The sequence below is a fragment of the Liolophura sinensis genome, chromosome 13 (genome assembly GCF_032854445.1).
Source record: "Liolophura sinensis isolate JHLJ2023 chromosome 13, CUHK_Ljap_v2, whole genome shotgun sequence".
Taxonomy (NCBI): domain Eukaryota; kingdom Metazoa; phylum Mollusca; class Polyplacophora; order Chitonida; family Chitonidae; genus Liolophura; species Liolophura sinensis.
The window spans coordinates 12,399,236-12,421,539 of NC_088307.1; the positions used below are offsets into that span (position 1 = coordinate 12,399,236).

Below are 22,304 nucleotides of genomic sequence, written 5' to 3' on the forward strand. Positions count from 1 at the left end.
TATACATCTATAATACAGTACACAAACGTAGAGTGGACCTCTTCAGTGGCCTAACGGTTAGAGCGCCCGCCACGAAGTCGGAAGACCGGGATCAAACCCGGATCGGGTGATACTAAAAACTTTTATCGGGTGATACCAAAGACTCCAGCTTGCTGCTGCCTCGCTCGGCGCTCAGCAAACAGAAGTTAGATCGAAGAAACATGACTTGTTGGCCCAGTGTCAGTATAATGTGACTGGCTGGGGTGTCATGTCTTGTCTCTTCGGCATGATACTTCAGTGGTGGCAGCACTTTGGCAGCATGTACTCGGCCGCCGAAAGAAGACACAATATATGTACACAATATATTGTACGCCTAAACACACCTCATCGTCATAAGACTGAAGAATTGTTAAGTACAGCGTTAAACCCCGTCAGGATATCATCCAGCGATATAAGCCTAAACAGTGTTTCACGATACAAGCGTTTTCAGTGTTTCGCATCTTTATGTGAGGAAATGGGTGTGTTTTCTCCTTAGAAGAACCAGTGCTTCATCCAGCTTATATTTATTTTTTATTTGATTCCTGTTTAAAGCCATATTCGATAATTTTTCACCTGTCAGGTATACAGGTGGTCGAAACCGTTTCACGTGAAGATCTGAGCACTCTCCTGAGCTGGAATATACGTGGTCTCAGCGCAGATGAGATATATATTTTTTAAAACTGAGATACATATATGATTAAACTGGAATACATCTTTGGTCAGACAACTTATAAACGAACATATGGCACGAGAATGGACACTGATTTAATGCATTCGTGTAGTAAATTCTTTCCATTATCGTCCAAAACTGATGAGTGCTTAATTCTCGATGTTACACTAAAAAACTAATCTGTTAATTTGAACAGAAAGTCTGTTATCTGAGTGATGCTAGAATATAATAAACATATTCATATTAATTCAACACGAAGATGCTATTAGCCAAATAGGATCTTATGTTGAATATGACAGAATATTATGTTATAATAACACAATGCATTCTAGCATCGCCCAGACACTTTCTGTTAAAACTGACAGGTTAATTTGTTAACCGTTCTTTTATATACTTTTTTATCTTTTTGGCGGCTTCTGTTGAACATTGTTTTGGATATTGGTATTGCAAGTACTAACCCGGATCGTCCACTTTGGTTTACGGCTCGTATACGAATGTCTGTTTTAACGATTAGATCTAGCAAAAGGCCATCCTAGTGTCGTAGACTGATCATTGTCACCAAGGAACCGCGAGCATTGAACACGGAGGAATCTACAAATTTCCTGTCCAATTTGGATCCTCACCTCATATATGATATCTCCTCAGCCTGATGTAACGCTGAATGTATTTATTTATTTGAGAGGTGTTTTACGCCAAACTCAAGAACCCTTCATTTGTTCGACGGCGGCCAGGATTATGGTGGGAGGAAACTGAGCAGAGCATGGGGGAAACTCACGACCATCCGCTGGTTGTTGACATGACCGTCTCACGTACGCCCACAGAGGAAACCGGCACGCGTAACGCTGAAAATAAATGGTGATTTCTGTATTGATGTAATTCTGCGGACCTCGAGGGCAATAAGAGGTCGATGATGCTCTCCTGTGCAGTCTTGCATTAAATGCACTAGAGACCACTTACCTTCAATTAGTATGACATGTGTCACAAGCGGTAGAGTTCGCCAGGTCAGTAGCTTAATCCAGGCCTCAGGATCCAGAAGAAATCTTAGACTTAAGCCAAAGTTTTAAATCACTTTAAAATTCTTATTTCTTAAATAACAAGGTTATATTGCTAGTCAACGTAAATTACATGTAATTCAGAGAAAGTTATTGTAAAACAAATTTCAGCTAAAATAAGAGAAACGAACACACCAAGTTTAACGATCGAAATTTTGACTTAAGATGGCTTTGCGGTTTCGGGACCAGGCATTCCTATTTTCTCAACTCACAACTCGCCGACATGTGTAAGTGAAAAAATTCTTGAACATGGCGTTAAATTAAATGAAATTAATTAGTAAACATGAAAAGTGGCACCGGCACCAAGACATGAAACCAAGCATGCATGCATCAGACAAATACATTGGTCGACTCCGTCTTGGTTTGACCGAATGAATGATCGAGGCGACATTTAAAACCAAATAGGCAAGGAATATGGACATCATCAAGTAGTATTTATTTAACCAAAAGATAATGTAATATATGAAATTACCAACAACGCTAAAGAAATTATGTATACAGCAAAAGCATATTATGTTACAAAAGAGAAAAATGTGACATTTCCTAAAATATAAGCTAACAAGATACATGTTCACACATGCATGTTTTCCGATTTTGAACGTCAACATTTGCACAGAAGAGGCTGATCTTTTCTCAAAGGTGAATATTTTGCTTTTCTAAAATAATAGCAAAAATTCGGATTTGGACTGATTGATTTTTTGGCCAAAAACCTCCGGCATAGCTTTCTTAAATCAGGTCAAGATCAATCAATAATGATATGACTTGCTTATCTAATCCACGTGCGGCTGAGTTGCCATTCATGGAATTACAAGTCACAGAATCACTTTCCTTTTTTGGTTGCAACGTATACATGGCCTCATTCATTTTCGGAAGGACGACGGATTCTTTCTTCTCTACCGGCCTGACCTGGATGTTCTCCGGTGGGATAAACGAGTCTTTCTTACTTGCGAAGGTAAATTCTTTAGTGATAAACTGAACGGTGTTCTTCCTTTTGTCTTGCCAAGTAAAGTTACGATCCATATTGTGATTCGTTGCCTATCTCTGAAAGAGAAAACCGATGATCTTTTCTAAAACTTGATTTATTTGATCATCGATGTACCTCAAATCCTTTCATTTTAGCCCATCTTTGACCTTGAAATGCTATGCCAAAAGCATGGATAAAGTGATAAAATCAGTCTATTAAGCTATAACATGACAACCATGGACCTAGAAGCGTTTATTTTGGCTCCCTGACCTTCAAGGCAAAATTATGACATCCCAAACTTTAATTACTAAACATCGCTGGAAATCAGATTTCATAACAATGACCACCACTGACCGGAAGTAAAGCAGTTCGTGCCATTACTAGTAACGAACAGATCTTCACGGCCTTCCACGCATGGGATTAAACTTAATCTTCTGGAACCAAATGCCACAGGACTTAGTAGAATAGTTTGGTAATAGACTCTGGATCTCTCTGAAGTAGTGACCGAAACTTACAAGGTACGATACTTTCTGCGGAATGGCCTATACCTCGCTACTTATCATTTAGTTCCACAACGTCCTAACAAGGTTTTTGATATACTCTGTTTTACACTTATACAAAAACAACCAAGTATAGATGTATAGCGGGTAGTCAGATCCTGTAACAATTGGCAAGGCTAACGCTTACTTGGTGAATAGTGGTGTTTGCATGGATTTCTTCACATCTCTCCTTGCATTGCTCAGGGTCCAAATGTTTGACGATGATTGGAATTAAAATATCTGATTTTTATATCTCTGATTCCGAACCACCGTATACCGCTGACACAAGTCCTTAGCAGTTAAAGTCAAGTTTTCCGGATACGTTCATAGAATCTCAACACAGACACTTGGAAGATATTCCATACAGTATACGCCCACTTAATCCAAAGATTACAGTCGGCCCTAGGAGGCCGTTACCAAAATTGTGGAGCACTCACATAAAAATCCGTTTTTGGAAATCGAAAACTGTCACAAAACTTTTGGGACCAAATTCCTCTTGTAACGAACAACTAACCATACCTTAACAGTCACAACTGTAGATAACTGTTGGCAAAAATGTCAGCGGATTTTGTTTTTCTCTTTTGAAAAACTGAAATCCGTTGTCGACAAACTGATGATCTAAAATGGACTGATTTCCCAGAAAGGTAGAATTCCGATGGCAGAATTTGCGTTTTGCGGGAAGAAAGTTCCGATGTGACCAAGAATGGACGTTTCCAGTACTGGACTCCTTTGGGAATATCACCGACTTTTTGTTGTTCTTATATCAGTTAGCCGGTTTATAGAAACGTAAAACTCCGATGTTTCAGACCTTGGTACCAATACCAGACTACTTTGCCACTGTCCGCTCCAATATCGCCTGGCTTCATAGAAAGGTAAAACTCCGAAGCTTCCGGCCTTTCCAAAAGAAAGGTCTAATATAGCCAAATATCAGACGGCTACATAGAAGGGTATATCAAATAAAAAGATGCTACAATATGTGCCAAACCTCTCGGTGATATAAATTCTGTTGAGTCCAACAATGGAGGTTAACTCGAGCCCTCGGGTTTGTCAGCAGATCGATTTGTATGCTGTGCGTTAAATTGCCAAACTACAATGTACGGGTATTCAACAAAGATCAGGTCGCCGTGGTTTGTGTTGGGGTAACAAAAACTCTTGGGGGGGGGGGGGGGATGGAAGCAACTGTGACCAACCAGAAGCTAAAGACCCGGCCGTAATAAACTAAGATTTGTTAACTATGCATGTTAACACACGCCAGGTTTAATTACACGAGCACTAGTTACACTGTATAATGATGACAGTCGATCACAAAATCATGCACGCTTTAACATTGCGCAACAAATCTCTTTTTCAACATGATGGCAAAACTGTGAAGGATTAGATTTAGTACAAAGTAGCTACATGTCCTAATTCACGTTGCTGCCTTCCTCCATGCACGCATTGTCTTTTTATAAAGAGCTTTTTGAATGCATGATTTGACATTATAAAAATTACAAGCTGAATAGAAAACGTATAATTGATCTACTGTCAGGTCATCAATTAACTAAATAATATGTTTCACACTAATTGCGTTTTCAAGGTATACAGAATCGGTTATTATTGGCTGATTTGAGAGGTAGGCAAGTCCAGGCTATGCCTTTATATGCCTTCTGAATTTAGCCATGATACATGTATTGATTTGTTTATTTATATATTTGATTGGTGTTTTACGCCGTACTCAAGAATATTTCACTTATACAATGGCTGCCAGCATCGTAGAAGGAGGAAACCAAGCAGAGCCCAGGGGAAACCCACGACCATCCGCAGGTTGCTGTCAGGCCTTCCCACTTACGGCCGGAGATTAAGCCAGCATGAGCTGGACTTGAACTCACAGCGACCGCATTGGTGAGAGACTCCTGGTTCATTACGCTATACATGCATTCAATCATAACCAAGGCTGCACGATTTAACTCAAGAAACCCCATCTTCACTGTCAGCCTCGATTCTGTATCGCTTTCACACTGCCAGTGAGGGTTTGGCGTCTACATCTTCCATATAACTAAACGTTGATATAACTAAAACCCGTTGACAGTCATCGCTATTCACGTAATTTACAAAAAAAAGATGGCCAAAGTTGGGATCAATATTCTTTATACTGTGCAACGTGTTGCAGGCTTCTTTATTCATTTAAGTGCGATTGCAATGGTTCAGAAGTAAATTATCATACCGCAAATTAAAAGTCGCTTAGTTAGCCTTTTAAGTCCTGAATCGGGCCCTGGACCATAAAAATGGAGGCAATCGCAATATTGGCCGCAGACTTGCACAATCCAGTTCCAAACTCTGCTGCTACGCTGTTGTGCTTGTGAACTACTTCTTTGCTTTACGAATACAACTGACAGGTATTAAAGAAACTATGACGTACCACAGAAACTGTGCAGTATTACATGAACTGCGACGTACAACTGAAAAGAACAAAGACTACACCCCTTGGACCATTTTGTGTGCATACAGGCAATGTTTCTCGCTGGGGTAATATATATATATATATATATATATACATATATTTGACTTATTTGAAGCCATGCTGGAATATTTTTCACTCGTACGGTCAGCTTTCTGGGTGGGTGATAACAGAGTGCTCGCCTTCAGGCGATTAAGTTATTAATGACCTATGGTGGACCGATTTGCACAAATTGGCGAAAGACACCTGGTCTTCAACGAAACTATGCAAAGAGTCATGGCGACATGGACTGGTCCTGCCACAAGAAGACACAATATATGTGCGCACACATAATGACACGTCGTCGTCATATGACTGAAAATTGTTCAGTACGACATTAAATCCAAACATACATACGAGTATCTTCAAGTGTCTTGAAAGTTCAATATAAGCAAGCCAGTTCTTAACACTATTATCGTTAATAGGGATTACACTTTCTGAATATGGCACAGATTCTATTGCTGAAATTTGGCTGAGGCCATTGCGGGTTTCGAACCAGCGATCTCAGTGTCAGGCACCAAATCGCCAACCGTCTAGACCACTCGACCAACAGGCCCTCCACAAAAATAGATTTTACAGCGAACATGCATTACCCCTCTGATGATCACAAATGTGTTCAGAAAGTGTAATCCTATTAACGATAATACTGTTACTTAATCCACTTTCTAAAATGACGTCTCTACCTGTCTGAAGCCAGTTTTTGTGAACAAAAAAAACCATGACAATGTATTAGATGTACAACGTACATGACCTATGTATATTTCATAACAGATTCCAGGGTTGTCCATATCTCTGATAAGGTATAGAATTTACAAAATATTTTCAAGAATTAGCAGTATCCACATTTAGATCTCAGCAGTATTACGTCACTTCAGCAGTACATATTTACTAGAGTCTTAAAGTATTCACTTATACCCTGTATTTAGTTTACACGTCAGCAGCATGGAGCTCGGAGAGCGTAATACATTCGGAGATAAAAAATATCATTTTCCTCAAAATCAGAAAAAATGCTTGGAATAAGTTGTTAAGTATCACAGGTTCCTTTAAAACACTCAGTACAATGGGACATTTGATAGCATGCCATACAGCATGAATATTCACATTCTATTCATCGACATTTTTGCACATCTGGAATATGGACGGATAAAATCACAATATATAATATAATACAATAATAATAATAATAATATAATACAATAATAATAATATAATACAATAATAATATAATACAATAATAATATAATATTCCATTAAACATAATATTCCACTAAATTCAATATTCCAATAAACAACACTATTTAATTAAACACAAATATGCTTGCACATTATAACAACAACACAACATCATAGACATATATATATACAACAAACATTTTATGTGTCCATTCCAAAAAGTTTTAAAATTTAAATTACATAAGGATGTTGAATTGCATCTTGTATTGTGCCACTGATTTTACTGTGTGAACACAAAACCAACGTTTGTAACATGAAATAACTAATATCACACATGGTATTCAATCCATTGCTTTTGGTTTTGGTTGTGCCACTAACCAACATAAATAGTACACCAATAAATACATGGTGATATGATGTATCACACTCTGTTTAGTTTCTGTTATTAGAGCAAACATCATAATGTTTGATAATGATAAACTCCCGAGAGGCTTCACATAACGACAACATCAGAGAGTTAACTAAAATACTTTGATTACATGCACAATAAGCCCAAGAACTACAAAAAAAAAAAAGAAAATTCATTTAATAAAGTAATCTTTGTGCTCAGTGGAATATGGATTGCTTCTGGAACATTGGTACAATTCCAGTCATCAAATCATGAGTTTCTTACGAAAGAAATCAAATTTATGATAGAAATCAGAATCAAATTGGAACAGAAATGCTTTCTTCCCCAATTATCAAATGAAGAACTTGACCCAAGGCCAAGACACAAACTACACAAATACATCAAAAGCACAGGACGGGGTTAATTTGTCTTCTTCCTTCCTCTTGTGCCCATTTTGCTGCTGGAGCGCGAGTCGCTTCTCTTAAGTCGTGGTTCCGAGCCATCCCGAGACGTCTTGCTTTCTGAAGCTGACGAGTCTTTGCTCAATCTTCGGTCAGATGCAACTGGCGAGCTTGAAGTGGGGCCTGATTTCTCGGCGACAGGCTCTGGTGATTTAAGCCTGCTGGTCTGCGCCTCTTTGAGTTGCGCCAGCTGCTTCTCTAAGGCGCGAACCTTTTCCTCACATTCCACTAGACTGGACTCGGCTGCAATGGCTCTCTCCTCTGCTCTCTGACACCGGTCCTCTGTGTTTCTACAAGATAATAAAATAAATTTGTGTTTATTTCAATTCTACATCTAAGTATCCTACCAGTTTTTACTGATGCATGGATTTTGTTTCCTTTGCAATGACTGTGCTGATGTCTTTTGGATGACTGACAGGTTTATTAACCTCGCATTTATCACTTTTCCAATCAAATATTAACTGTCATGTGTCCCATTATAGCAAACCAGTCTTGCACTAAGGAACTGTCCTCTTAGACAATGATAATGATGACAATACTTTTGATGGGTTGAGGAAACCTTAGTACCTCTAAAAAACCACTGACCTTTGGATAGTTACAGGCATACTCTTCCACTTGTAACGTATGTTCTAATGGCGGAAGCCAAGTAGCCTCCAGATGACTTCGTGCAAGACTACATGTGTGTGTTTGTATTTATTTATTTCACTGGTGTTTAACTCTGTACTCAAGAATATTTAACCTATATGACATCTGTCAGCATTATCATAATTATAGTGAGAGGAAACCAGGTAGAGCCTGGGGGAAACTGACGACCATCCACAGGTTGCTGCTGACAGACCTTCCCACGTATAGCCGGAGAGGAAGCCAGCACGAGCTGGACTTGAACTAACCCTGACCACATTGGTGACAGGCTCCTGGGTCATTGTATGGCGCGGGCACACCATCCATCTTGGCCATAGAGGACCCTTCTCTGTGTATGTTTGTGTGCTTTTATTATACTAATGTTTACAAGATACCACCATCAGAAAGTCATATTTGCACAGAAGTGGAACATTTCTGCCTACAACTTGGTGCTCTTAGAAGTTTGTCTCTTTTATCACTTTCACACACCACACACGAGCTTGTTTAAGCAGAACATTAACATGGGACTGTCCGCCTTCATAGCTGTGTCGTCCGCTTCAGGAGCGGTAGATCCAGGATCAATCCTGGGTCAAGTCACACCTAAGGCTTTAAAAGAGGAAGTTGTAACTTCCTTGCTTGGCGTTCAGCATGACGGGGATAGTGCAACGACTGGTTGACCCGTATCAGTATAACGGCTCGGGTGGGGCGGCTTACTTGCCTTCGGCAAGTCTTCTCAGTGAAGCAGCACTAGATAAAAGAGTGGTGGAAATCCGTCCTGTGACAAGGAGACACATTACACACATCCTTATACATCCGGATACATTCGTCGTAATTTGACTGAAAACTTGTTGAGTACGATATTAAACCCCAAGCACTCACTCACTCACTCACTCACAGCTGTGTCTAGTTTGGGCATGGATGGCACTGCATAAATACTTTATCACATTCTTTTTTACGCTGCTCACTCCTCACTCCACTTTAATGTCTATCGTCAGCAACCACTTTTCAGTCTGGAAAGGGTCAAATGCGACACGTACGACACTTTCTCCCCACAGTTTATGAAACAACTAAGCCTTAAATGCACCTATTATAGTGTTATCAGAGAGCTACTCACAATAACTGTGTCTGCAGAGTCTGTAAGGCAGTCAAAGGTTCTGATGTGACATTGAGACCTGGTGACTTGGGCTGTACTGGTTTTTTGATCTGTGGGCTTGTGGTACGAGTAGACTCATCCTGAGTTGACAAAGACGAACAAAAAGGTGAATAAAGACAAAATATGGTGAATAAATACAAAAAATAGTGAATAATGACAGACAAAAAATGGTGAATAGAGACAAAAAATTGTGAATAAATACAAAAAATGGTGAATAATGACGGATAAATTGGTGAATAACAACGGACAAAATGGTGAATAATGACGGACAAAACTGTGAATAATGACGGACAAAATGGTGAATAAAGGCATAAAATATACTCTTATACTTCCTTGTTTGTTTTTTCTTTTATTTTTTAACGAACAAAGAAACAATAGTTGAAACTATACTAGAATCAACAATAGTTCTCTGTATAAAGACATACTATATTTCTTCAACTCTTCATTTAAATGGCAAATTTACATGCAATATTTCCAACTTAACAATTAATTTTTTGATTATGTCAATGATTTTTGTTTAGTGGTTTTAATAACAATTAATAATTTTTTTGCCATCTTGGTAGAGAAATGCCCTAACAGTATGCTTAAACCAACACTGGCAGAACATGCAAAAAGGTTAAAGCAACAGGGTAATGCAAAAGGCCAAAAACATCAGTGAGGTCATCGGTTCAAATCCAGTTCTTGCCCAGACTACAACAGCTTTCATTCAGGAAAACACTTCGTTAGTTGAACTGACCATGTAGGGTCCATGGGAATTCATGCAAATGTTTCGAAACACACATGTACCTCATATAAAATCAAACAGACACACACAAAAATGGTCTGAACCTTTTAACCACTGATGTTTGTTATTACATATAAATGAATGTGTTGGAGATGAGGTATACTTACAAAAGAGGCCTTCTCAGCCAAGTTGTGTACGTGAGTGTTCATATCAAATCCAATGGCCTCCACACGCTCCACCTCTTCCCCCTCCCCTTCATCTCTCATCCCTGGGGTACCACCTTCCTCCTCTGTACCCCCCTGGGGTATGGATGAGGATGGTTCATCAACCTGAAATAAACCAGGTATTTACAATAGAGAATAACATCTCTTAATTCATCAACCTTTTTGCATATAAAGAACAGTAAAATTCTGTGCAATTTATGCACATTTTGAATTTGATTTTGGAGACAAAAATTACATTGACTGGATTGGCCAGTTTCAGGGCTTCACAAAAGTACAATTTTATAAGTCAACACAGAATAATATCTTCAGCATATGCTCGGATAAACACACGCAAAAAGGCTGAAGAACTGCAGCAGAGTAAGAACTCCTTTAATGTTGTTAAAGACACTTCTTCATGCAAAGAATTGTCCTCATGTTTCCCAATGTGACAGAAAATGCTTTCCCGGGACTCTCAAGGTCTTAATAACATATGTTTTTGAGCCCTTTTGAAGGGCTATTCAGTTTTATGTATGTATGTACATGTACCTTCCTCTAGAAATCACACTATTTTGGAATGGTAGCTGATTTACTTGAAGATTTTGAACATCATACAAGATGATATTTACACTGAAAAATCTGGTTCCTTTAGAAGGGTTACCTCAAAATACCCAAAATGAACATAAATTTCGTCCGTGACTAACTCGCCCATTATTCCTGATTCGGATTTCTACTGATTTTAAAAAGGTTTTCTGAGGTTTGCTCGGGACATGGGATGATGTTCTACTGGAAAATTTTAAGTTTCAATGCCAATAATAATGTTTTGTGATTTTATTTGTCTCTAAAATGCACTTTTAAGGGTGAAATGTTAGGTCAGTAAGGGTATGCACTTTTTATTAAAAACACTTTAAACATTTCGAAATCCTTTTTCAACAAAATTCAAACATTTTCAATGATTTCCAGGACATGTGGGAACCCTGTTTTTCTGCTAGGCCATCTGTAACAATTCTTTGTTGGGTGTAAACCCGATCGTATCAGAAAAAAAAAAGGTATTAAGTTGGCAGGAATTTTTCTTTTAATTCTGAAAATTAACACTGAGAGAAAAAAGAAACAAACTTCTATCAATATTCCAATATTAAATACTTCAGGGGCTCTTTGGGGGTTCAGTCAGGTCACTCCACAATGGCTGGCCCCAGATCAGCTTACCTGTATTTGATTTATTTGTTTGATTGGTGTTTTATACCATACTCAAGAATATTTCACTTATACGATGGTGGCCAGCTTTATAGTGGGAGGAAACCGGGTAGAGTCAAGGGGAAAACCCATGACCATCCGCAGGTTGCTGGCTGACCTTCCCACGTACGGCCACGGAGGAAGACAGTATGGGCTGGGTTTGAACTCACAGAGACCGCATTGGTGAGGCTCCTGGGTGATCACGCCGCTCCATCACACTAACCGACTGAGCCAACTGAGTCCCCTAGCTTATATGTATGTCATCTCCATAAAAGAGCCATACTATTTGTATTATTTGTATTTAATTAATTTTAATTTTTAAATTAATTAAGATTTAATTAATCATGTCAGCCATAAACCTACTTGTTTCTCATCAGCAGCTTCTGTAGTCTTCTCCTGTCCTCCTTCACTTTTGCCTTCAGGACCTTGTGTAACAGTTGCCTCCCCTTTCTGAAGCTCCTCAGTCGGCTGTGTCTCTGTTCCTAAAGATTTGGTGCTGGGGTCCTGAGTAACAAAACAAGAGTAAAATTGTAATAATCTGTAAGCCAACTGTGTCTGTTAGCAGCTTTACAGAAAATGTCATGCTCACATTAGAAGAACGGTGGAAATTCGTCCTGCAACAAACACTCTAAGGATTTCTTCATTGTCACATGACTGAAAAATTATTAAGTACAATGTTAAACCCCAAGCACTCACTCGCTCAATTTACCAAAGTACCAATCAGTTACATTTTGGTATGTTTGGTGTTGAACTGCATCTGGAACAGATTCCAACCAGCCAATTTTGACTTAATACAGCCAAAATACAGCCAAAATCTCAAATATGCTTATACAGCTTACTTTTGGGGTCTGAGACATACATTAAAATCTTGATCAGCTGTTAACCCCAAGATATCAGTATCAAAATTGAAACTTCCAGTATCAAAATGTAAGCAATGTGACAAGATTCTTAATTTTGACTTGAGTGAGAAATGGCTCTCATGGCATTGGCCAGTGGATTTTTGACCATGTTACATATAAGTGTCTTTGTTGGAACATGTTGTTAAGGAAGCAATTTGTGCATTTAGCTGTGGCGAAGGTTTGCTCTCTTGGATTTATGCTTGCTGGCAGCATGTTTGGTTTTAAAAGGGTTTTCTGATGTTTGCAAGTGGAAAAAAACAGAAACTAACCCTGGAGTAAACCACAACATTTCAGCAGGTCATGTACCCGACATATATTTTGCCTTAAAAAAATCCACAGCCAAACACATACAGTACTGTTTGATCCTAACAGTAAAATCATACGCCCATCATACAGCCAAGATGGGTGTTCCATGATGGGCGAATGATGGGCGTTGGGTCCATGTGTGATGGGCGTGGGATCCATGTGTGATGGGCGTGGGATCCGACCATCATCCGCATAGGGCTTTACGACATACACTCACATTCATAGATAAACTCATCTAACTTGTAACAAATACCACGTTGCTCAACACTAACTTTGTTTGTCCTCTCAGAATGAAAAAAAAACATGATATTCACAAATGGTGCAGTTCTCCGAGTGGTTACTAATTCCCACATAATCATGATAATACACAGGTCGAGGGTTTAATGTTGGCGCAATTATTCGGTGAATGCAAAACCATAACCTTCAAGTACAATACACGATCCGTGCAAAATTTTCTGACAAATTCAACTGTGCATAGTTATAACAGGCTTTATACATGACACTTTAGGCACCACGAATGGCTAATTGACAATATTAGTACAGATTTCGGTGAAAGAACTTACATCATCTCTGGTTTCTGGGAGTGCTGTTACGATTTTACATTTCCACATAAACTTCGTTGAGAATCGGGAAAGCAAAATTTTGAAGCCAAGCATTGGGCTTGCTCACATTTTCACTGGCTTGAATGAGTGAGAGTTAAACCACTCACTACTGATTTCTTGTCCTCATGCCTACCTTACCAGGTAAGCAGACTAAAGCTAGTGTAGGCAAAGGCTAAACTGCCCTAAAATGGTATAAATAAGACTACATGTACCGGCCGGTGATGAGATCTGCGTGAGAATTGCTAAGGACGATGCCAACAACTGAGCGTGGGCCACTCATCAACTGTTCGTGGGCCACCCATCAACCGCGCGTTGGCAACTCATCAGCTGTACATGGGCCACTCATCAACTGTGTGTGGGCCACCCACTGACTGCGCGGGGTCACCGATCGACTGTGCATGGGCCACACATCAACTGATTATGGGCCATCCATCGATCGTGCATGGGCCACTCACAGACTGTGCATGGGCCACCCATCAACTGCCCATGGGCCACTCATCAACTGTGCGTGGGCCACCCATCAACTGCATGTGGGCCACCCATTGACTTCGCGTAGGCCACCCAATGACTATGTGTGGGCAACCAATCAACTGTGCGTGGGCCACCCGTCAACTGAGCGTGGCCACCCATCAACTGTGCGAGAACATATGTCTTACGAGAAAAATGCTAAACTTGGTGAAATACGGTGTGTGGTGGGAGAGAAAGCTATACCTGAATAATGAATTTACTTACCTCCTGTTGAGATTTAGGGGTTTGTGGAGGCATAGCTGCTGGTTTCTGTTTGTTTCCAGGATGGTGGGTTTTCTTACTACCACCAGATGGGCTGGCGACTAATGGGAACAGGACTTCTATTGGTTCCCCAGTCAGTTGAGACATGAGGATCTTGGCTGTTTCTACCCAATCATTACACTCCGTCTGTGATTTAAAAAGAAACTCTATACAGATGCATGTAAATGTAAATGCTTGAACAAAACACAAAATCTAAATTTAAGACAGGTAAAAACAAACCAAAAGAAAACAAACCAAAAATTTGCATTTGGTACAATCAATCACCAATGGCAATTATATTTTAAAAAGTTTAATCATTGTTTGTGCAATAATGTATTCTGAAGATAAACAGCAGCATCCAATGTCTTCCTTGGCTGTATTATGTTACATTCAAGAGTTTTTAGTTTCACTGACTGATGAAACCAAAGTGCCCAGTAAATCCCCTGCCTACATATGCATTTAACTGGCCAACTATCCTGTGTGTGGTATATTTGGTAGAAAGCACAGAACTTCATGTAAGAGCACATGATAGCACCTGCGACTGTTTACTTGCACCAAAACGATCATTTATTTACTTATTTGGTTGGTTGGTACAACGAAGGGTTCTGTTCTGTTTTAGCTTGATCTTTGTACATGTAACACTGGCTGGTGTCAATGAGGACATTTTATAATGCTACCTCACTGGAAAGCCATGCCAGGGACATGAGAAAGACATCTCACCCAGTCACAGTATTCTGACACCTACTGCCCAGACCAGAACTCAGCCCTTCATCACAAATGCTTAGAGCACTACGCAAAAGAAGCTACATGCCTTAAGTTTTAAGTCTAATTTGGCAGTGATTCTGGAACTCGACAAGTCTACTGAAGCTGTAATTCTCACGAGCCACTGAGTGAGGGAATGAACAACATTTTGTAGCTTTCGTGGTCCAATAACCATTGTTAGTAACAAGTGATTCTTTTGCTAGAGAATCACACCAAGTGGTAACTGTTTTTCTACACGTACATTGCCGTTCAAAAAATTGAATCATTGAGTTAGTGTTTTACTTTTGCAATACCCTAAATAATTATAAATTTCGTCCATGACTAACTTGCCCATTTTTCCTGATTGTGAGAGTATTATTGATTTCAGAAAGGTGTTTTGAGGTTTGCTTACGGTGATACATGGGGGTGGTATTCTGTTGGAAAAACTGTAAGTTTCAGCATCAAAAACAGTATTTTGTGACATTTATTTGCCTTTGAAAATGCACTTTTGTGGGCAAAAATTTTAAGTCATTTAGGATAGTTCATAAAGTTCACTTTAAGAGACTTTAGCTATGGTCACCAAACGAGATTTATATCAAACCTGATACTTGTAATGTTAAACCTGATCTGCCACTCTTTCAGGAAAACAAGGCAACGCTACCACTTAAAAGCTTAATGATATACATGGTTATAAACAGATATTTAATCATGTATTTGATGGGGGTTTATGGCATATATACAAACATGAATATTTTACTTTACTTTACTCTACTTTTACAAACCATTTCATGTACCTCAACACATTTCACCATATTAACGGTAAAGTCAACAGCTACATGTACACGCTGCAAAATAAATGCTAATACATAAGACTGAAATATTAAATAGTAACATCTAAACAGGCATGTATTTTAAAGCTATTAAAGCACTGACAACAGACAAAAGCTGCTATAAAAGTATCTGATATCTGACTAATACTGACACACACAAAAAAAAAAAACATTTGAGGGAACAACATTGACCATGGTGTCCCAGCACAAAAAATCTCAAATTTAAAATTTATATACTCTAATAAACTGAGGCAATCTAGTCCACTAGTGGGTGTTAAAGTCTTTGAAATTTAAACAACTCTAATTAAGGAGCAATTCAGAAGCAAATGAAAATCACATCTTGAAGCTTAACTCATCCAATTACACAAGGCAATTATAGCTATATATAATACACTTCTCTGACATTTTGAAAGCAGTGTAAATACAAAACTGAAATTTCCAAGTGTAGTTTTTGTTACATCCACATGTTAAATTTACAGTGCTGGCACATAAACAAACTCCCATGATGCTGAAAAGAGCTAGATTAGCTAATTCAATGCCCCACTACCCCACCCCCACCCCCACCCCCAAGCAACATAACCCTGTCTATGCTGAATGGTTAACCAGCACCACATGGCTTTTTTTTACGTTCAAAACACGGAACCAAGAAATCATGTAATAACGGTCAGTTTTATCATAGGAAGAAATTGGAGCGAGTGTAGGAATACATCACCGTCCCTTGTCAGGTACTTGACAAATCTCCTCACTTAAAAAAACCACAACAGAATCAGCGAGAGCTGGATTTGAACACTGGATGACACCTAAGGGTTGCAGCGAGACAGTGTTTCCACCATGTGAGCAGGACTGGCTGTTCAATTTTATTTATTTATTTATTTATTTTATTTTATTTTATTGGTGTTTTATGCCTTTCTCGAGAATATTTCGTTCATACAATGGCAGCCAGCATTATGGTGGGATGAAACCCGGCAGAGCTCACAGGAGACCCACGATCATGCAACAGGTGTTGGAAGACCTTCCAACGAGCGTGTGTGAGTGAAGAGGAAGCACCACCATGAGCTGGACTTGAACCGCACACCAATCACATTGATCAGATTCTCCTGGGGTCACTGTTCTGTGCTAGCACACTAACCAAAAGGCCATGGAGGGACCCCTGGCTATTCAAGTCTGTTCACATAAATGTTCACACTTGGAATCAGCACACGTTGTATGCTACATACATGTAGTAAAATGGCTTTGGCATCATGCAATGTACAACTATTGCAACAAATGGCTTGCAACGGGACAATTCAACTAACGTGTAATCAAAGCTTAAGCTTGGCAGCAACGAAGTAAAAACTACAAGCTCGTAGTCTAATCAACCAATCTATAAACATTACACCAAATGTACCAATAAACGTCAAATGAAAAAATATGAAATTTTAACTTAAAACTGACTTGGTACTTCTTGGTTTCTAAAACTAAAATCTAACAACCAGCAGCTGGCTGGCAGCAAAAAAAAAGCAAAAATAAAAACAAAAATAAAGTAAAGAAACAAAAGAAAAGGCGTTATTTTAGGCGGTTTCAGCAAATAAGGGACTTACCATTACCCAGGCACTTAAACGTCCTGAGAATTCAGGCTGGTGAAGATGCTTTTGTTGTGAAAGATGTTAATATGTTAGAAAAACCCACACACAAGTCAAAATGCAAGAAGAATAGCCTTAAAATCAGTGTAAAATACCAGAAAAAAGGAACAGTGTTTGTTACTTCTTTCCCTAACATCCAAATCATGTTCACCATAGTATGGCTGTTGTACTGCCAATGTGGCATAATTCTTTCATTCCTAATTATGGATTTGTTTAATAATAAAAAAAAATTATAAGAAAGGAGCTTTTTATTTCAGCTCTTTCGTGTCTATTTCAACACCTAATACGTTATGTTTATAGTTATATCAGATGAACCATAAATTTCTGAAACTATAAAGTGTTAGGCATAATTTGGAAGTTTTAAATTTTGACTACACTTAAGGCATGACTTTTTACATGTTTTTTTACACGAAATTACATGTTTATCCACTCTGCTAATGTCAAATTTAACCCCTACAATCAAATTAAATGCATTATGATAAATATTACTTAAAACTTATATTCAAATTTTCCTTATATTGTGAGAAATCAGGGTATAACCAAAAGAAAAATGAAGTTCATTTTGGCAACGAAGCCATGGATAAGACTACAGATGTTTGCCCCTTCAGAATGACTGTAACATGTATACAGACACATAGGTACATACCCGTAGTCTCTGCAGGTCTCTGTATTCATGTTCCGGGTCCTCATCGCGACTGTCGCGTCGCATCTGAGTATTGTCCAGTACTATGCCATCACAGCAGCTGGTGGAAAGGAAAATGTATATGACTGATTGATTGAATGATTGACTAATTGGTGTTTAACAGAACAAAACCATCACAGCAGCTGGTGGAAAGGAAAATGTATATGACTGATTGATTGAATGATTGACTGGTTGGTGTTTAACAGAACAATACCATCACAGCAGCTGGTGGAAAGGAAAATGTATATGACTGATTGATTGAATGATTGACTAATTGATCGATTGGTGTTTAACAGAACAATACCATCACAGAAAACTACAAAGGAAGGAGAAATTGTTTATTTATGTATTTACATGTATGTGATGTAGGTGTTTAAAACTTTTCATTTCTGTGATGGTGATCAGATTTATATGAGTCAAGAAAAACAGAATGCCAGAAGTAAATCTCTCTCCACCAGCGAACTGACAAACTTATTTTTTAGTGACTTTTTGTAGAAAAAAAACGTCTGTGACATAATGCACATCACAAAATACAATACAATTCAATATACATATCAAAATCAGAATTCAAATTTTTAAAGCATTTAATTCCCTCTTTGAGGAGTTGATATTCATACATGCATTCCTCTACAGTTTGTCTATTAATGATGACTTCAGTTTGGTTGTTTTTTAATATACTCTTAAATAATTTACAACACTATAGCATCGTTGATTAAGTGAGAAATGGTCTATGATGAACTACTTTGAATACAATTGGTGATCATCTTTTATCACATTAATTTACATATGCTGTACATACTGTACAAGCATGTGTAAATTGCTTTTTGTGTGAATGCGTTTATACCTCAGGGGCTCCAGGAAGATCGGCTTCAGAAAAGTACTGTTATTTGGATGTTTACTTCATGAATTCAAAACAATGCATACACTTACAGTGTGACATATTTAGAGAAGGATATCAGCCGTTCAAACAAGGATTTAGCCTTGGCCTGCAGCTGAGAAATTGTTGTGCTGCCTATCAGAGACATATCAGCTGCCTCCTTGGAGTTATCTCCCCTGTTTGGTGCCAGGCGTAAGAGTATCTGAACCATCCACTTGATCATCTCTGAGTGAAGGGCACCCACCTGGAAGTAAATGCAACTCGTGAGTAAAGGGTGACAAATGACAACTCTAGGCAAGAATATCTATTAAGTGAACTATTTAATGAAAGGATTTCCACCGTAAGATTTATTTGATTGGTGTTTTACGCCGTACTCAAGAATATTTCACTTATACGACAGCGACCAGCATTATGGTGGTAGGAAACCGGGCAGAGCCCAGGGCAAACCCACGACCATCCGCAGGTTGCTGGCAGACCTTCCCACGCATGGCTCCACCGTAAGAATGCTAATCACTTTAATATAACAATCCCTGCTGAAAGGGGGTGCAGGCAAGCAGGCAGATCCTGCAGGGAACCATTGCACCTCATACGGAAACTGACAACCTTCTGACATGAAGCTGTAGTTGTAACCAAGACAGCTAGATAAAAATATGGGATGTCCTTTGTGTAGGGTGGACAAAGATGCAGTGAAACCTGTATGCACAGCAAGCTGGGGTCCTGCATCAAACCATGGACCCCATTTCCTGCTACACTTTCTTCGCTGAGAACACTGTACATAATTCCAGTCCTATGAAAGCAGTCGGGGACTTGTAAAGCTCCTTCCTGCCTGTATCAAGATGGTCTAAAGTTGGCGAACTCCTTTATTACATCACAACTGGGATTAAGAGATACATTGTATCTTAATCCCAGGTCACAATTATCGGTGTAAAGTTGTGCTCATAAAACATACACACGTATGAAGTACACGCATACTGCAACGTCACAGAAGAAAATGGTGTGTTGTACTGTCATTTGGAGCTTCTGTGTTGCTCATCCTCAAGTCTCCCATTGCTACCCTCTGATGCCTCTTGATGACCAAATATATGTATAAGAATACTGAAGAATTTTTTAAATCATACACAAATGGGCAGTTTTATTTGCAGAGGAAACCATGCACCAGTGGATGGGCAAAACGACAGCACAGCAACAAGTAAAATTTTGACAGTCTTTGGTAAGACCCAACCCAGGTTTGATTCCAGGCATCTCTACATTAAGGTGGACATTCTAACCAATGGGCCAGCAGAGCAGTTTCTCTCAGGAGTCATAATAACTGGGTTGTTCATAAAAACAAGAAACAAAACTGCATTAGCTGAAAGTAAAAATGCGTTCGTGTATGAACAAACATTTGATATAATTATAATAATAATTAATATAATTGTTGTCCTAGTTTAAATTAAAGTACCTGCTCAACCAACTTTGCATCCTCACTGTCCACTGAGTTGGTAGCTGTCGAGACCCACTTCTGACATTTCTTCACCACTTCATGGATATCTCTCCTGCAGTGAAAATAACTTTACATGAAGTCTTAAAACCAACATATACTCTGACACTTAACATGGGCTAAAAACTATTTATCCTCAACCTTTTCACATATAAAAGAGCAACTTTAGGTGCAATTTATGCACATTTTTTAATTTGATTTTGGACACATTGGTTGGATTGGACAATTTCAGAAAAAGTACATGTAATAGTAATGTTTCATCAGTGTACACAGACAATAATGCCTTCAGAATATGCTCACATAGACACCTTGCAAACATGTAAAAAGGTTGAAGAATTACAGTTAAGCAATCAGATGGACTATTATAAAAAATGATCCCTGGCAAAGTGTGGCAATTCTCTTCAGAACTTTCAGTGACAGCTGTCATGTTTCTGGGTGGTACCTACACCCAGTCAATCATCAGACAAACCTTCCCATAAGATGTACAGTTTTACCTGATGTAATGCCTGTTCTCATTCCGGTCATCTGTTTTCTGGGTGGAGCCTACACCTAGTCAATCATCACACAAACCTTCCCATAAGATGTACAGTATTACCTGATGTGATGCCTGTTCTCATTCCGGTCATCTGTTTTCTGGGTGGTGCCTACACCTAGTCAATCATCACACAAACCTTCCCATAAGATAAACAGCTTTACCTGATGTGATGCTTGTTCTCATTCCGGTCATCTGTTTTCTGGGTGGTGCCTATGTAATCAATTGTCAGGAGGACCTCAGTCAGCCAATCATCCAGAAGAATGTTGAATCTGGACCATTCATTTTCGTTGATGACAGCTGTCCCATTCAGATGAGATGTCAGTCTGCCCGTCCAAGTCTCAAACACGTTCAACAGGTGAATGATGCCCTGGGCTGCCCCTGTGAAAACAGAATAATGCTTAATCATTTAAAAAAAATACAAAAAAAACTTCATAACTTACAGCAGATAGACTAATTAATTGTGCTGCACTGGCATGCTAATGGAGGCCCATGCCTCACAGTTTCGATGTAGCTTCCAACATTACTTTCAAACCATCTGTTTCAGTTTTACTGTTTAAAAACTATCTTAGAAGCTATCTGAACATATATGTCAAAATGTTACCAGCTATACTTAAAGGAGTTTGTTATTCAGTATCAAAGCTTACAGATTTAAGCTTCAGTTAAATTACATACCATTTTCTCCCGTTAGCCGGATGTAATATTGCTGCAATAAGTCATCTACTTCCTAAAAACAAAAAAGCCATCATTCAGTCAGAAACACAAATTCAAATATTTTATTACTGTTTTTAAGCGTGTGGTAAAAAATTCACAGTATTAAAATTATGTTTCTTGATCACTTTTCAATGACTTAACAATATAATAAGTGGCATTTACCAATAAGGTTAGTGCTGCCCCCAGTGTGAAGAGTATGAAAGCAAGTCCGAGAATTGCATTGTGGGCAGAATCCAAATGTATTCGAAACCTGTAGTTATTGAAATCTGGACAACAAAAAGTTGTTCGCAAAAGCCTCTCACAATCACATAATTTTAAGCTCACATGACACAAAAGAACAACCAAGCTTCATTAAAACTAATAACAAACTATAATTAAATAGAGGACTAGATTACCTGATTCAGCTCTTTCATATTTTCTAACTCAGGGTGGTTGGTGTCATTGGGTCCTCGGTGACGACCAAAACACTTGATGGCGCTGTCTGTCCAGCTGTCCAGGTGTTTACGGATGAAGATCAGTTCTTCTTCACTGCTGAGGAAAACCTCTCCTACCAGGCTTTCTGTAACCTGGTTAAGCACC

General features: G+C 38.8%; 1 protein-coding gene across 1 annotated transcript in view; it reads right to left on the reverse strand.

Moving 5' to 3' along the window:
* Positions 1-6,991: 6,991 nt before the first annotated feature.
* The window catches only part of LOC135480360 (axonemal dynein light chain domain-containing protein 1-like), a 33,024-nt gene continuing 17,711 nt past the window's right edge, over positions 6,992-22,304 (reverse strand). The window contains 12 exon segments of the mRNA XM_064760189.1: positions 6,992-8,031; positions 9,477-9,595; positions 10,407-10,568; positions 12,036-12,176; positions 14,212-14,394; positions 17,399-17,446; positions 18,087-18,183; positions 19,053-19,243; positions 20,441-20,534; positions 21,176-21,392; positions 21,687-21,738; positions 22,121-22,304. The exon segment at positions 22,121-22,304 is cut by the window's right edge and continues 2 nt beyond it. Coding sequence (XP_064616259.1) covers positions 7,701-8,031; positions 9,477-9,595; positions 10,407-10,568; positions 12,036-12,176; positions 14,212-14,394; positions 17,399-17,446; positions 18,087-18,183; positions 19,053-19,243; positions 20,441-20,534; positions 21,176-21,392; positions 21,687-21,738; positions 22,121-22,304 — 1,819 coding nt within the window. The 3' untranslated portion in view covers positions 6,992-7,700.